Genomic DNA, 16,986 nt, shown 5'->3' with positions numbered 1-16,986 from the left:
CACATACAGTACAGTATACACATACACAGTAGGGTGGTTGATGCGTATTTACTTTATTTTGATTTCTTTCTCATACATATGATGGCTATGAGATCATTCTTCTTGACTTTCCCTCCCTCCTGTCCTCTCTTGCCCTCTTATTCACCTACTCATCAGCCTCTCCCTATATTTTGACCTTTGTTCTTTCTTCTTCCTAAGTTCCTCTCTCCTGATTGGCTCTGTGTGAATACAGAAGGATCTTCAACTTGTTAAGAAATAGTTTCTTTTTTCGAAAGGTAACATCTCTGCTTAAACATCTCTTCCTTTCTCTCACTCTGGAAGCAGTGCTCATGTTTCAGATAAGCTGTGTTTGCAATAATGAAAAAAAAAAGCACAGGATATGGCTAAAGGCTGGACCTTCTGGTTTTATTGAAATTTCTTGTGGTTTTGTGGTTCAGCTGTTTACATGATGTCCTGCTGGTGCTGTGTAGACTCACTCACCACCTGTAAAGGCCAAAAACAAAAAAAAGCATATCACACATGTACACAAAAGGACATTGATGTCTGATGAAGCTCCATGCAGTCCATATAAGAATAAATCTAAAATGTTTAGAAAGCTTTGCCCTATTAAAATCAGTTTTCTCTGGAAAATTAATTGAAATGTGACCTTTAGGATCACAGGCACTCCTACATTTGCACATGTATTCCCAAAGCTCATAACTTCAATACTTTCCTAATTATAAAATCATTACAAAGCTAAGCAGGCACGGGTTTATTAAAAATTCATTTTTTCGTCGTTCAGATCGGTCCTCAGTATGTGTGTAAAAAGATAAAAACCCTTCAGTTTTTCGATTGTATAGGGTTTAAAAAAGCCAATTAAATTTTTCCCCTGTTGTGACTTCATATAAGAAGATTAACCCTTCCCCCATCTTATTACTCAGCTCCGTTGTTCTCGGTCAGAACATGACTCAGCAGCAGCTCATTTGCATAGACACTGAAATGGGTAATATAAAGGGAGTTTTAGACATGAAAAATAATGCATCATCTGAGAAACACTTATGGTATTTCAGCTGTAACATTAACATGCAGTTTGGTGGAGACCAACACGTAGTGCTGAACTGTCACCCTTGTGCAAGAAATGAGGTCAGAAAGAATTATGAATAGGGATCACATAACTTGTATTAACCATAGCTATGTTTAATAGTAAAATGTACTAGTAATAGTAATTATGCACACAATGTGATAAGAAATCACAATGAAAATGGAATGGAAGAGGTCATATGGTCTAATAAGTTCAGATCTGGGGACAGTGTAATGATCTGGGGCTGCATTAGTTGGTCGGTTCTAGGCTCAGCAACATTACAGTATAAAACAATAAAATAAGTCAGCCGATGACTTGAATGTACTGAGTGATCAGGTTACTACATCTATCTAATCAAAGCCAAAGGTGATTTAATGAAATCTTAGAGTGTGCAAGGTTTTTTTTTTTTTTTTTTGATGTTAACCTGTTTTAAAAAATGGCAAAATATGGGACCTCTAACAAACCATGTTAGCGTTTGTACTTAACTACAGTTAGATCTGATAACACTGACTTATGTGACTTTCATGAAAACATGTTGTGACTGCTAAAATATGTAATCTGCTGGAGCTGTACACACACTCCATGTTTCAGGCACGTGCACACATAAACATCAAAGGGGGCTTGAGCATCTGCCTTTCTTCTTCCTCGAGACAAAGTGATTTTTTTTCTGGGGATTTTTTAAAATATATATAAATAATTATATGTACAGTATATATGTGTGTGTTGTGGCATGGTGGCAGTGTTGCCTTGCACCTCCAGGGTCCCGCTTTGAATCTGTGTGCATGAAATTTTCACGGTCTTCCCGTGCTTGGTGGGCTTCCTCTGGGTACTCTGGTTTCCTCCACAGTCCAAAGACATGCAGCTTAGTCTAATTGCCATGTGTGAATGCGAGTGTGAGTGTATGTGTACGTGTGTGCCCTGCAAAGGATTCGCATCGTGCCCTTAGTCTCCTGGGATAGGCTCCAGGGCCCCTCGACCATGTACAGTATACAGGATAAAGCAGTACAGGCGATGTGAGAGTGAGCGTAAGATGTGTGCATGTGTGTGTTTCTGTTTGCGCACAGCTTTTTCTGTCAAACAAATAAAAAAATCTAAATATCAGGTCGAGTCAAGAAATGCCCTTCTTCCTCTGCACAGCAGTGTAGCACACATTGATTGGCACACCCACCACAGACAGGCAAAGAGCCGTATAAGTGCAGCCCTCCCTCTTTTTCCAGTTGTGTTTGTCTTGGTGTGGAGGTAAGTGGTCAAACCTACTGTAAGCTACCTGTGCTTTGAATTTTTACAGCTAATATAATTAATTTGTCCTGCTATTTAATGTGTTCTTTTTTCCCCACTTGAGCCCCTAGACCTCAAAATGTCTATACACATCCCTGCCCTATTTGTCTCTTGTATAATGAAATAGCAAGAGTGAAGCTATGAGATTGCCGTGATTTATGCTTTAGTCGTGGGTGTTCATGAGAGTGTTTGCATGGGGAAAACTCGCAGATTTTTCTGACTTGTCAAGACATGTTATCTTTACAGGAGCATGTTTGGCAGTGGGGGGTCTACAGTATGTGAGTGTGTGCGTATTTGTCTTTGAGAGAGATATACTGTACCTCGCCATCACGGGTCTCAATTGTCTTGATAAGCACAGTTTTCTTTGAGTGCATTTCAGAGGCTCGTTGTTGGTGCTCTGGGCTGGTCTCTGTGTAAGAGTCACACATCACTTCAGTAAGCACAACAACCTGCTTTTAATGTCTTTTTTGTCTGAGTTTTTGACATACATACTTTAAGAAAAATGTCTCTCTCTAACAATGAGATTCCACAGGTAAAGAGTAAACCTTACAAAGATTTCTGACCAAGATTTCATTGGTAACATCTTGTAACCTTAAATAATAATATAAAAGGGCCTTAATATTTTCACAAAGTAATACAGCTACAAAGTTAAAGTAAAACTTAAAAGCTGTGCTTTGTAGGTTTCAAATTCGTACAGTCTTGTTGTATATATATGGGTTTGTGATATTGTCCACCCAAGTCTGGAATCCGACAAATTGATAAAATGAGGTTGGGATAGTGTTGGATGAAACGCTAAACCACGTTGCAAATACAACCTCAAAACAACTAAATATCAGCCTTTAAATAGTGAGTTTAATGTTTAAGCTGAGTAACATCTGGTTTTACAGAACGGATCTCTGTATATCCTGTACAAACTTATACCGCCAAATCTAGTGTGTGTTTGTTTTTCCTCCACTTCACCTGTTTCCAGATTTAATGGTCTGGAAAATTGCAGTTGGTGAGTATTTTTTCGGGTTATTAGATGCCGCACGTTGCCTGATGAAGCAACATATGTTCAATTACTAGCCTCAGCACTATTTTTCTTATTGACCCTAATGGACCATTTTTTTTTTTTTTTACGTCATCACAATGTCATAGTCAGCATTTGCTCAACGTCATTTTTTCAAACTAATTCTAACTTTCAAAAACAGCCTAATTACATCATTGTTCCAGCATCCTTAAAATTGCCAAATTAATGTTGTTGCAACATTCGAAAAATGGGACTTCACAAGAAAGAAAGAGAGATGCTGGTGATGGAATGAAGAAATGTTTAGAGAAGATCCCATAAGTCATAACAGAAACTATAATTTGTTTAGCTGATTCCACAACATTAAAAACAAATAGGATATATTCTAGATATTTTGATAATTAATCATTAACTGAGTAATTGCCATTAAATGTTCGACCAATTTAATTGAATTTACACACTTGCTAATATCTCATTTGTGTGTTGGGTTCCCACGATTCCTTTTGTGAACACCGGATTGACTCTGCCTGCTTACAATCCACTTTCACTTACGTCATCTTTATTTCCACAGAGAACTCTGTCACAAACCTAATCACTCTTAGAAAACCGACTGTTGAACACCGTGAACTGTCACATGTTTGCAAGTGTTAAATGGACCAAGAGGCGTAGCTTTTCCCAGATGTGTGTGTTCATGTGTGAGTCAATGCTCTGCCTGCAATTACATAGGATTTTATCTATTTTAAAAAATTTAAAGTAGAAAATGTACATGTAGATAAAAATATGTCTGTTGAAGGCCAACGCAAATAAAACTGCGGTGGCCCTGAAGTGCAAAACAAATTAACAAAACCCAAAACAAAATTACAAATTCAAAACCAAATTAACAAAACGAAAAACTAAATAACTAATATCTAACTGGCCGAGAAGTGCAATACAAATTAACAAAACGGAAAACAAATTAAAAACCAAATAACAAAACCCAAAATTATTTTTTTGGAGCAGGGGAGTTTTGTTGTTTTGTTTTTGTTTTTGTTATTTTGTTTTCGGATTTGTTAATTTGGTTTTGAATTTGTTAATTTGTTTTGGGTTTTGTTATTTTGTTTTCAGTTTTGTTAATTTGTTTTGCACTTAACGGCCACTGTATAAAACAGTCGATTGTGCAGCTAGAACTGTTTAAATACATTTTAACTTATGGGGAAATTTGCATCTGCTTACCATTAATATTTAAGAATTAATCAATTATTGATTGTTAATGTGTTTAACTATCATTTAGGAAAATTTACAAAATGTGCAATCCTACTGTAGTATATTCTACGTTAAATTGGTGATACTGCTGTTGAATGGCTGACACTGTTGTTATTATTATTATAAATAATTATTATTAATTATTTCCAATAGATGTTAGGACAGTGTCTTAGGGGTTAGCATTGTCATCTTGTACCTCCAAGATCCGGGTTCAGTTCCCGCCTTGGGGTCTGTTGTCACTGTGATTGGTGGGTTTTCTGCAGGTACTCCGGTTTCCTTCCACAGTCCAAGACATGCAGATTAGGCTAACTGGCGTTCTCATATTGCCCGCAGTGTGTGAATTTTGAATAGAGATCCTACCACGTTTGTAAAAATGGGAATAAATGTATTCTCATTTTTACAATGTCTTTTTTTTATGTCTGTCTCATACTAAAGCTTGTTACATGTGAACTATTGTAGCTTTGAGCTTGTTATGTAGTCACAAATCTTCAACAGTTATTAGTCAAAATAGTTATTTATCAAAATGTTCTGCTGCCATTAAGCTTCTATTACAGTATGTTTTTTTTTTCTTTTCTTAGAAAAAGTAATTACGTATACAGGGACTACAAATCAAGTGGTTAAAGATTTGGTTGAAATACAATTGCTACTTGTTCACCTAAAGCTCGTTTTTTTTTTTTTTTTCATTTGAGGTTTGTTTGGTTAGTCACATCATATTATATGGAAACCAGTGGTTTCAGATGAACAAAGTGATGTAGGGTCATTTAAGGCAAGGTTTTTCTGATTGATTTTTCTTTCTTACCTCTAAAGCTAATCGTGGAGTAGGCCTGCATAGGCAGTGTAATCCTGTTGGAGAAATTACAGAGACCTTTACAAAGACATTCAAAAACAAATTGCATGTCATTTAAAAAAAAAACTTGGATTAGGCAGGGTGACTTTACGGAATAAGGACGGCCAGTGTGGCCATTTTGCCAGGACTAATTTTATTTGTGTTACTAGACGCTTTTAAATTCACTTGAGCATCTTAAATGTCAAAGATATTAGTAAACCTCTTGTTGATGGATTTATCAGCACAAGAAAACTGATAGAAAGCCCATCTTTCAGACAAACCAGATCTCTACCTGCTCTCTTCTCCCTCCAGCAGCTTCCTATAGGTGGCAATCTCCACATCGAGGGCCATCTTGACATTGAGCAGGTCCTGGTACTCGCGCAGGTGTCGTGCCATCTCGTCCTTCATGTTAGCGATCTCAGCCTCCAGCCGAGCAATTGTGTCCTGGAAGCCGGCAGCCTCGCGTCCATGGCGGTCCTCCATGTCATGCATCTGCCTCATCAGAGACTCGTTCTTGGGATCAGAAAAAGCAACAAGATTTATTAATTCAGAGCTATGACTGTTGCAGATATCAGGAGTCATGTTCTAAACGCACCGTGCCCTTCAGTGAGTCAATCTCACAGGTGTAGGATTGAATCTGGTGGCGGTACTCCATGGTCTCTAGCTTAGCCTGCTTCAGGGCTTCGTTGTTCTTGGATACTGCTTGGTTTAGATCTGACACCTGGGGGTCAAAAATCAAGGAAAAGAGCATTAATTGATGTTTTTTAAAGGATGAAATTTTCTTATACTGTACTATATTGTTCTTACCAAATAGTTTTTCATATAGAATTTTTTTTTTTTACCAGGAAATTGTCAGTGTATAGGCGTTCATCATAGAATGGAGGTGAGTGTAATAACAGATAACAGATTTAAATGTACAATTTTATTCACTAATATATCTTACCTTGGACTTGTACCAGTCTTCAGCTTCGGCGATGTTCTTGGCGGCGATGGACTCGTACTGAGAACGGATGTCTCTCAGAGCACCGGTCAGATCAGGCTTGGACATGTCCATTTGGATCTGCACCTGAGTCTCTTGCATCTGAGTCTGCAGCTCACGGATCTCCTAAGGTGAGGTACATGAAGAGATGATCATGTGGTCAAGAGTTCCGTGACATCATACACACATAGACTCTCTTTGGCATAGCCAATTTAAATTAAAATTTTTATTTGTCACATACACATACATACACAGTATCATACACAGTATTATATGCCGTGAAATGCTTACACGATCTTAAAAAGGAAAAAGGAAGTAAATAAGTAAGGCAAAATGCTAATGAGGAAAGAGTAAAATATGAATATTTAATATAAAATATTTTTAAAAAATACAATAAAATAAAGTAAAAGTAGAAACGTGTTAAGAATATAAAAATGTAAAAATGTAAAAAAAAAAAATTTAAAAGTAAGAACTGTATAAATATGTTTTATGTTTACCCATTATGTTTAAGGGTATAATGCTTTTCAAAGTTCTAATGCAATCACAGATAGAATGTTGCCATTACATTACATTAGAATTACAGTGCAATTCATATTTTAAAATTGACTCATAAGACATGTGGGTTTTAAATGTATCTGCTGTGCAATGTTTTGACTGTTCGTTTGCATACAGTCAACCTTTATTCATATTTATTACTTAAAAGGTTAAAACTCAATGTGACAGTGCCAAGGTAAGATATTTATACATGTTAAAGAACTCTTCTAAAATGGTTAAAGAAAATAACTTTTCTGCTGAATTAAAATGATAAATTGAATAGTATAAAATGGAAAAAAAACATGGTGTGCGTACATGCATGTGTGTGTGTGTGTGTGTGTGCGTGTGTGTGTGTGCGTGCGTGCGTGCGTGCGTGTGCGTTGGTGTGGTCAAAGGTGTTGATTGGAAGGTCACAGGTACAAACCCCAGTACCACCAAATTGCCACTGCTGGACCCTCGAGCATGGCCTTTTACCCTCAACTGCTCAGATGTATAATGAGTTTGCTATAAATGTAAATGTTAATGTATGTGTGTGTGTGCGTGCGTCTAGGCTGTGTGTCTTACCTCCTCATGGATCTTCTTAAGGAAGGCGATTTCCTCTTGCAGAGTTTCGATGCGTCTCTCTAGGTCCAAGCGTGCAAGGGTGGCTGCGTCCACATCCTGATTTCATAGATCATTAAATGTCATCTTCATTCAAGGATCTTATATATAAATGCTACGCAATATACACTCTAAAAATAATTCTTATGATGGAAGATTCTCAGTCAGTGTTTGCAAGCCAGACTTACAGCTCGGAATGCTGCGAGGTTGTTCTCAGCCTCCTCTCTCTGTGCAATCTCCTCCTGAAGCCTGCAAGCAGAGACACATAACAGGCCTTTAAAGTTACTTCCTTCTTTTCCTTTTATAGAGACAGAAGCCTTCTTACGGTCTCACAAGATATACACAGATGAGCCCATCCAACTGCTAGTGGGGCCAAAGATGTCTTGATATTTAGTCCTGAATAGGAAAAATTGTGATGATGTAAACTTTGTCAACAATTGCCTTTATTAGAATTACTAAGTGTTGTTTTTTATTGCAGAAGGCGAGACGAAAAAAATTCTGATCTCCCTTGAAAACATACTGTATCTATGCTGAGAGATCTATAATTCTTGTTCCACACCCAATAGTGAAGGCTAATCCCAGCTAATGTGTTTGCTGCTCTTTTGTAACTCACCATTAACAGAACTGCAGAAATAAACAGCAGGACCTCAGGGACTTATGAATATAAATGCGTCCTGACACAGAGCTTACCTCTGCGGGCATTCATGTGACTGTTTTGCAGACAAAAATAACCAAGTTTCATTAAGCTTTTGACTATTTTGACCTAACGTACTTCTAAAATAGACTTCAGTGGCATCTACAGTGACATAACCAGACTGTTGTCTTTGTCTTAATAGTGGAGGAAGTGTACTGGTGCCTTAACAAAAAGGTGGTTCTGCTTTGTCTGCTGTAACAGTATCTATGATCAACGATCATTAATTAGTTGTTCCAGCTATCTGTTCATTTTAATCTTCTGTAATTAAGTACATTTATTGACTATTCCTCACCTGAGTTTGAGTTTCTGCAAGTCATCAGCCAGGTTGTCCCGCTCCACTTCAACTCGAGACCTCTGATTGGTCACAACCTCTATCTGGCGCCTCAGCTCCCTCATTTCCTCCTCATAGAGGTCAGCAATACGTGTTGGCTCTCGACCTCGCAGTCGATCCACTTCCACCGTCAGAGCTTGGTTCTGCTGCTCGAGGAAGCGTACCTTCTCGATGTAGCTGGCAAAGCGGTCATTCAGGTGCTGCAGCTCAACCTTCTCGTTGGTGCGCGTCTGCAGGAACTCCTGGTTGAGGGCATCAGCCAGGCTAAAGTCCAGGGTCTCACCCATGCCGGCAGCATAGGAGCGGGAGATGCCTGCTGATAGAGTTGGCATGCCATAGGAAGACGCACGGTAGCTGCTATAGCCTGGTGACGCGGAGGATGTCTTAGTGACCTCGTAGACCCTTGAGCTGACATGTGAGCCTCCGGAGCCACGACCAAGCATAGAGGAGCGGGTAATGGGGGCTGTGGTGAAGCCGGGCCCGCCGAAGGCGCGGCGGTACGAGGAGGACTGGGAGGAGGCGTAAGATGCGCGGCTCATTTTGGAAGCACGGAGTGGCCACACGCACTCACACAGAGGAGAGGAAAGAGGACAGGAGTGAGGGGACGATGAGCAGCTGTGGCTATTTGTAGAAGTCAAGCCCTCTTTGTGCATCCCCCTCCCTGAAGGCTTTTGGACAGTCCCATCTCATCCCCTCCCATCTCATAGTTTTCAATCCTTTCTCCCATCTGAACCTTCTCTATGTCAAACATCTTAAAGGTTTTAATTTGTGTTGTGTTCTCTGCTTTTCTCGCTCTCTGTAGCTGACCTTCGACTTGTGACAGGCTTCTGACAGGTGTATAACCAACTGATTGTGTGTGGATCCAGTATACAGGGTGAAAAAAAAAATTTAGGCACCATATGAACTATGCTCTTTAACAAAATAATGCTGCTTTTTACGCAGCATAGTATAATTTTTTGCATAGAATGATTTCATGATTAACTTTAGACAAGCTTGTTTTATTTAAATGGCTAGCTCTTATCTCCAGTTATTCCCTATGCCCTTAAAAGGATTAAACAGTGATTTCAATGTTTGTCAGCTGGATTTTTAACAAGCAAGATCCCACATCAACATCCCACATCATGTTATTCTGATGTTCTGACATCATAGTCTATGGACGCACCAGTTGCCTCTTTGACTGCCTCATTCTCACATCGTTAGGCCTGAGCTACTGAATACTGAACTCAAGACTGATCGTGCGGTCTGTTCAACCTGCCTTAAAAAGGAAAGGCATGAGGCAGAAAAGAAGCATGATGTGTGTCTCCTAGAAGAGCGAGATTCGTGCTCCTCTGTTTTAGCTTCTGTAAACACACGACGCTGCTAATGATGTCATTTGCCATGATGCAAATATGGCTGATGACCTCACCTGAGAGGGAATAAAGATGTGCAATTGTGTGAGCTTAGAGTTCAACTGAGATACCAGCAGGAGCACAAACCTGATGCTTGGGAATTCAAAGCAAGTACAGACAGTCTGGAGCCAACACCGGGCATGTTTGACCTGAATTTAATTCCAATACCAGGTTCTGTATAGTGATCAAATAAGGTTCTGTCCAAAAGCAGCAGTTCACCACAAGCAATAGTCTATTTATAGGCATTAAGGGATAATGCTGTGGAATTGCTTCGTTATAAAGACATCTCTGGAAGTCTTCAAGCAGGGACAGAGATCAGAGGTGACAGAGGATGTAAACTGGCTTTTTGTCTTCCCCTCCCCCGGTCTTTCTTTAACCTCCTCCCTTCCCTTCCATCTCTTTCTAATGTTCTCACCTCTCTATATAAGGTAGAGCAAACTTCTTCTGTTTAGCCTACGCAGATACAGAGGAGGGCCCTGGGGAGAAACAGAGAAAGGTTGCTGAATTTTTCAATGTTAAAATGTTTAAAATACGGAGGAGATGGAAGTAAACCATTCAGATATTTATTTCCCAAATGTTCATACTTAAAGTCAGGCTGCATGCTCAAACTGTATGTTAACATACAGTACTCAATATTGCCAAAAGTATTCGCTCGCCTGCCTTCACATGCATATGAGCTTGAGTAACATCCAATTCTTAGGGTTTAATATGATGTTTGCAGCTATAACAGCTTCAACTCTTCTGGGAAGGCTTTCCATAAGGTTTAGGTGTGTGTTCATGGGATTTTTTGACCATTCTTCCAAAAGCACATTTGTGCGGTCAGACAAGCAAGTCACACTACACCTTAGCTGATAATAAATCATTATAATTTAGTGTTCAAAAAAACAACTAATAAGAAAGTCTTCACACACACAGGCTGGACAAGGTCACATTTCAGGAACCTGTGACAATTTATTTTATATTTTTGTGTTTTCCCACTTGTCACAAATCCAAATATGCTGGTTCAAGAACACATTGGAAAGCCAGCTCCCTCTAATACTAATACTTTCTGTTTCTGATTTTTTTTGTTCTGGTTGAGGCAGCAGCTGTATGAGCTTGTTCAACTCTTCTATAGCATAATATTTGCATATAGTGTACTTAATCAGTTCAATTAGTAAATATAAATTATTTATTTATTTATTTATTTATTTTAAATCTAGGATGTATCTTATATGTTCAACCTTATTGCTTCCTTACATCAACCCTGCTATATCCTGGGAGAAACTATTGCTTTTGCTGAGACATAATAACATGTACAATGATTTTGAACATACAGTAAATAAATGATTTTTTTTAAAAGCTGAGAGACACATTTAATTTATGCTATAGGCTACTATCTAGTATACCCACTATCTACTATAGAAATGTACTAGATAGTAGCCTATAGCATTTGAGAGCTGACAACCCACACAGCCATAGAGAATACAGTCTAGTAGCTTGTTTCAGGCAGTTTATAGACACTTTAGAATTGTGTGTTGCATATATCAGGTTTCTCACCTCACCAATAAGGTGTAGACAAACAAGCTGATATCATTAACCACATTGTACATACATTATTTAATCAATAATACCCCTTTTCCTTTCCCAATCTGCGCAGAATTTTTACGGTGCACCACAGATGCTTGCATTTAGCGTTTGTTTTTAGACATTTCATTCAGTTATTTTGGCCATATGCCTGAGGTCTCTGTTGCTATCTTGTCCTCAGACTCCATTAAATGGCAGGTGGATTCAATTTCTTCTCTAATATATCCTGGAACATTGCTCTGTTCATATTTCCTATGGTGATGTCAAATGTCTCAGTATTGTTTGCAATGAAGCAGCACTACATAATGATAAACCCAACAACATTGGTGAACATCTTAAGGGTTAAGATGTTGAAGTTGTCAGTTTTAATCATAGCACGCTCGAGCTGCTACTACTGAGCCATTAAGTAACTACTCATCATAAGCATGGCCTAATACTGTGTATTTTAATGGCAATACTGCCATTAAAAGATTTGTTAAAAGATTTACTTAAATAATAAGTTATGCTATTTGGATTCAACCCTGAAAGAGTTAGTTAGCTGACGAGTAAAAAGTGGAGACATACGGTAAATAGTAGCTTAGGAGATCTTCAGGTCTGTTCACCACCTCCATTGTTTAGGTAAGAATTTTCTTGTAAGAATTTTAAACAACTTTCACCACCGGATAAATGTAAATCCTGTTGTAACTGGTATTCCTCTTGCTTTCAGGTCACCCTACAAATATTTTCAAGGGAATGCTAGTTTCTCCTTGTCCTATTTTTAATTAGCCTGAGTGTGTTTTGTAAAACTGCGTGCTGTACAGAAATATGAGCAAATATGAGAGAGTTGGCAAATATTTAAAATAACATATGGGGCATCTTTGAAATGAAAAAAAAAATCAGGAACTTTCAAAATGTATCTTTTTAAGTAGTAGCTCCCTTATGTTAAACTCATCATGTCACATGAACACAGAGTGAATGCTAGGAGTGTGTGTGTGTGTGTGTGTGTGTGTGTGTGTGAGCGCGACAGGTCATGTTTCTAAATATTCTACTGCAGCCAGGCAACAGAATGCAAACAGACATTTACATCCTAATCTCCATCTGTGTACTGCTTTATTAAAGTGGCCAAGTCATGGGTGATACACTGCTTCCAGCACAGTTATACTCAGTCCTGTAATCCTGGCTGTAGTAACAGGATTTTCTGCCCCTTTTTTTTGATGAAGGACTTAGAGGTTTCTTGGTAACATGGCATCTACATTTCTGTTGTTGTTTTATTAATTTTAAGAGAGAACATAATAAAATGTTGGTGAGGGAATGAGTATCTTCTATAACTTAATATTTTATATCACCTAAAATTGTTATGGCATGTTGAAGGGTAAAAAGAATAGAGCATTTTAAATTGTGTGTGAAGGACAAAATTGTACAATGTTGCTGCTTTCTTTTTTTTTCTCGATTAAAATTTACTCACAGTTCAAATACACAGCAGGTCAAGGCTTACCCTCAAGTCTTAAATAAATAGTTACTGTATGTCCTGAAATATTCTAAAACATTACTTTAGATGTTTTATAATGTGTAAAAAATCTATATTCTACGTCCAAATTCTCACATTTTTCTTTTGGACCCAGGTCTCCCATCTAGATTGAAAATGTTTTCAAATGATGGTTAGGGTAGAATCGTGGGACTATTATTTCCTGGCTTTAGTACAAATGCAATTAGATTAAATGTAACAATATTTAGATATTTAGGGATCCAAGCACCAAAGGTGCTGAAACTCTACGGTAAGTAAATTATGTAAAACACAATTTACTGTAAGTGAGAGGGACATGACATTTGGTTGTAAGGTAGCACCTCCTCCTACTCAAAGAAGTGAGATTGGTTTGAAATTTGGTATGGTCCATTAACAGCACTATTGTTGCTATTAGCCAACCAGCCTTCACCAAATGTTTGATGGTGCTAGGACTGAGATCTCACCATAAAATTTGAATGGTAAGTTTGCATTTGGTTCCTTACTATCTGATGCAATCCATTGAAATTGTCATATTTTCCTGCAATATATCTTGGAGATATTGCTTAAATCTTAAATCTTACTTAAAACTTTTATAATACAGTACACTCCCTGGCCATAAAAAAAGTTTGGTGCTTCCAGAACCACTCTTAGATTTTGTGTCCTGGTGTATTCCTCTGTCTTCAAGGAAGGAACAGAATTATGTGATAACCTGATCATTCACCATATTCAAGGCATCTGTTCACTTAATTTTATTGACACGTAATGTTGCAGAGCCTAGACCTGACCAACTGAATTAACATCAGACCCTAACACTGCCCCCAGAGGCTTGTACAGTGGGCAGTTTGCATGATGAGTGCATCATGTTTCCCTCACGCTTCTCACGCTTATGGAATAGGGTCAATCTGGGCTCATCAGACAACATGACCTTTTTTTTATTGCTTTTAACAATGAAAGCATTTTCATCCAATTAGTAAGACTAAAAAGTGGTTTTCTTGTGGCCATCTAGTCCCAATTCTGTGGGATTGGTAAAAACATAGCTGTAATTTCTACTGTTGATTTATATGATGCAACTTCACCACGTGTTTAAGTGATTTACATTCATTAGTTTTGCTTCCACAAAGTTGACATTTCATCACTATACCATCATGTTTCAGTAAAATGTTGAATCATTCTAACCCAAACTGCATTCTAACCCAAACTTTTAAATCTTCTTAGTTGATTTCTAATCTTATCTTCTTACAATTCTTCAATAAATTGACCCTTCCTTTAGCCAGGAATTGTATCATTTGCATAATATGCTAAATCTACATTAGCAAACTAGTCCAGTGTAAACAGATCTTAAGCAAACTGATGTCAAATTACTCAGGGTAATTTGGGTTGAGGTGAGGTCATTGTTTGGGGCTGGAGTTTTTTGGGCTAATAGCTTTTTCATGTTTGTGCACACATAACCAAGCATATTTTCCAGCATATTAAGAGGTACAGATACAATTTTATTTGATAAGCATTAGATATAACAAAATATGTTATATCGTAACATAAACCATAGAATGCTGTTTGGCCCATTTATTTCTGCTTATAAAAATGTACAATCATTTGTATAACATGCAAAATCTACTTTTGCTAACTGTTTTTTGCAAAGGATTTTGATGTCAATACAAAGGTTACTGCAACATAAAATAACATGTATAATTAAGAACATATTACATGTGAAAACAATATGGCTGCCATACATGAAACAGTTTTAAAGAGGTGGAACACTAATCTAACTCATGATTGCTTGCATGATTGCCAAGGCAAACAGAAGACTATGGAACTATGCTTAAATTGACCACTGGGGGCGCTGTTCATGGCTTCCCCCCATATAAATACAAGTATGTCTCCAGAAAAGTAGGATTATTTGTGAAATTTCTTTTTTCTTATAATCCTTTGACTAATTACAAAAAAATTTGGACCACTTAGCCACAACCACTTAATTTGTTATGAAAATTTCCACAATTTCTTTTACGAACTTGTCCTAGGGCTTTTACCCTATGTTACCAAAACTGATGTCAAATTACTTACCAGAGTCAACATTGCATTTTTCTTGATTTGCACACAACATGGCCTCCAATCAATCCAAGCTGATTTCTGCACATCTGCAACTGAGAACTGGTTGTATGGACCTACACCAACTTGAAAAGCATCATTACATCTGAATGACCAATACTTTGGGAGAGATCAGGACAGATTGTATTTTGATAATCCAGTTCCTGCTTTTATCGTTTGTCCTGTCTGCACAGACTGTGCTATAATTTAAACAAACAAACAAAAAATTAGTACAAAAATCAAAATATAAGGTTTTGTGTATACACATTTTATTATGTTGTTTATCACATACAGCTACACTATGACTTAATTTGACTACTACTGTATGATCATCAAACATTATGGTATTCTTTATTAATGTCATAATTATCACCTTTCCTTAACATTTACTTAACATTAGGGCCAACAGTATGACATGTCAAGAGTGAATTTGCATCTGTTTTGTATTGTGTCAGACTGGTAAAGCGCAGTGTCAAGACTTAAATTTAACTCTGCCCCAGCTATGCGCTAACCTTAAAATGCATAACTATTGACTGTAGCCTATGTAGCTATGGAGAAAATACATACTGAGAAAAGATTGACTTGTACTATCAGTTTTTTCCAAATGTACTATATAATAATCTGTTAAATATATACAGACAACCTGCATTATTTTTTATTAAACTTCATGGCAATGTCGGACCATGATGGAATCAGAATAATATAAGCCACAAATAGTTGAAAACAAACACAGTAGAAACATACATATGACTAATTGCTTGCTAGCTAAACTTAGCTACTGTACAGTACATGGAAAAATTATTAATTCTAGCTAGCTAGCTACACACAAGATATATAAGGCTAGTATCCATATAGCTACAAACACATTCATTATAATACATTTTCATTTAACTGCAGCTATTATATACAACAATATTTGAAGCAAAGACACACGCACATTATGCAGTACAGTACATACATTTATATCTGAGAATGTCACTGATATTACTGACTACTTGTTAGCTAGCTTGTTAGCATAGCGAGACTCCTCACATGTATGTTTTGTTTCAACAATGGGACTTTTTGTAGAAAAAATTCAATTGTGAATAAAAATATCTTTTCTAGATCTGACAAAAAATGTAAAAAATTAAATAAGTAGGATTATTTGCATACTCCATGGCAGAGGTGGCCGGGGTACACAAACTCAATACTTAAGTAATAGTACTTCTCTAAAAACACATTTCGCTACAATGAGAAGTATCACTAAGTAAAAAGTAAGAAGTACTCCACAAAGAAACTGATTTGTCTAGATATTTATCTGATATTTATATTTCAAAGTACTTTAAAACACAACTGAAGTTGATGCTGTTGATAACATGAATGTGTAAATCTAGTAAAGATCTGTTTGCTAGAAATCTACATGTTTGTAATGTTTTAACTGAATGAAAGTATATATTAATAATTGTTAAATAAATTGACAATTCATTGGCTGTATTCAGACGCTTTATTTTAAGGTGTTAAAAAACATAAAATGTCAAATTTATTAAAGGTATAATATAAAGGACAATTAAAAAAATTATTACACAAGTTTACACAGTAAACACTGCATAGGTATTTAAACAAAGAACATTACAGCTAGGATGTTGCATAACTTTCACCATAAATATTATGAATAAAGAAGAACCCATATTACAACAGGATAAGTCGCCGATGCTTGTTGTTTCATGGCAAGAGAGTTGCAGCTTTTTAGATGCTAAAAATAAATTGCTGAATAACTTTGTTAAAAATGCAGAAATAAATAAAGGTTTCAATTTCTAACAGGCAGTGCTGTACTTTATACACTCATCGTCTATACTGCTTAATCCTATGTTCAGGGTCGCAGGGGGCCTCCTATTTCAGGAGACCTAGTTTACAAGGTGGGCTACACCTTGGACAGGG

At 37.2% G+C, this 16,986-nt stretch overlaps 1 protein-coding gene across 1 annotated transcript; it reads right to left on the bottom strand.

Moving 5' to 3' along the window:
- Positions 1-34: 34 nt before the first annotated feature.
- On the bottom strand, positions 35-9,160 carry desmb (desmin b). Its single transcript, XM_053498514.1, has 9 exons — positions 8,512-9,160; positions 7,714-7,774; positions 7,490-7,585; positions 6,356-6,517; positions 6,008-6,133; positions 5,705-5,925; positions 5,386-5,429; positions 2,659-2,747; positions 35-483 (listed from the first exon to the last, which is right to left on the bottom strand). Exons 1-9 carry the CDS (start codon positions 9,087-9,089, stop codon positions 442-444), a joined length of 1,419 nt encoding a protein of 472 aa, XP_053354489.1. The 5' UTR covers positions 9,090-9,160; the 3' UTR covers positions 35-441.
- Positions 9,161-16,986: the final 7,826 nt, after the last annotated feature.

This window comes from Clarias gariepinus, chromosome 6, assembly GCF_024256425.1.
Source record: "Clarias gariepinus isolate MV-2021 ecotype Netherlands chromosome 6, CGAR_prim_01v2, whole genome shotgun sequence".
Lineage (NCBI taxonomy): Eukaryota > Metazoa > Chordata > Actinopteri > Siluriformes > Clariidae > Clarias > Clarias gariepinus.
The sequence above is the reverse complement of the archived record's forward strand: the minus strand, read 5'-3'. Positions and strand labels throughout refer to the sequence as shown.

Excerpts from the sequence above, each read along its gene's own strand:
- desmb (XM_053498514.1), bottom strand. The coding sequence starts at position 9,089 with ATGAGCCGCGCATCTTACGCCTCCTCCCAGTCCTCCTCGTACCGCCGC. Across the intron at positions 7,586-7,713 it reads ACCTCGCAGCATTCCGAGCT|GATGTGGACGCAGCCACCCT; the intron begins GTAAGTCTGGCT and ends CTATGAAATCAG. Across the intron at positions 2,748-5,385 it reads CTCCACGATTAGCTTTAGAG|AGACCAGCCCAGAGCACCAA; the intron begins GTAAGAAAGAAA and ends ACTCTTACACAG.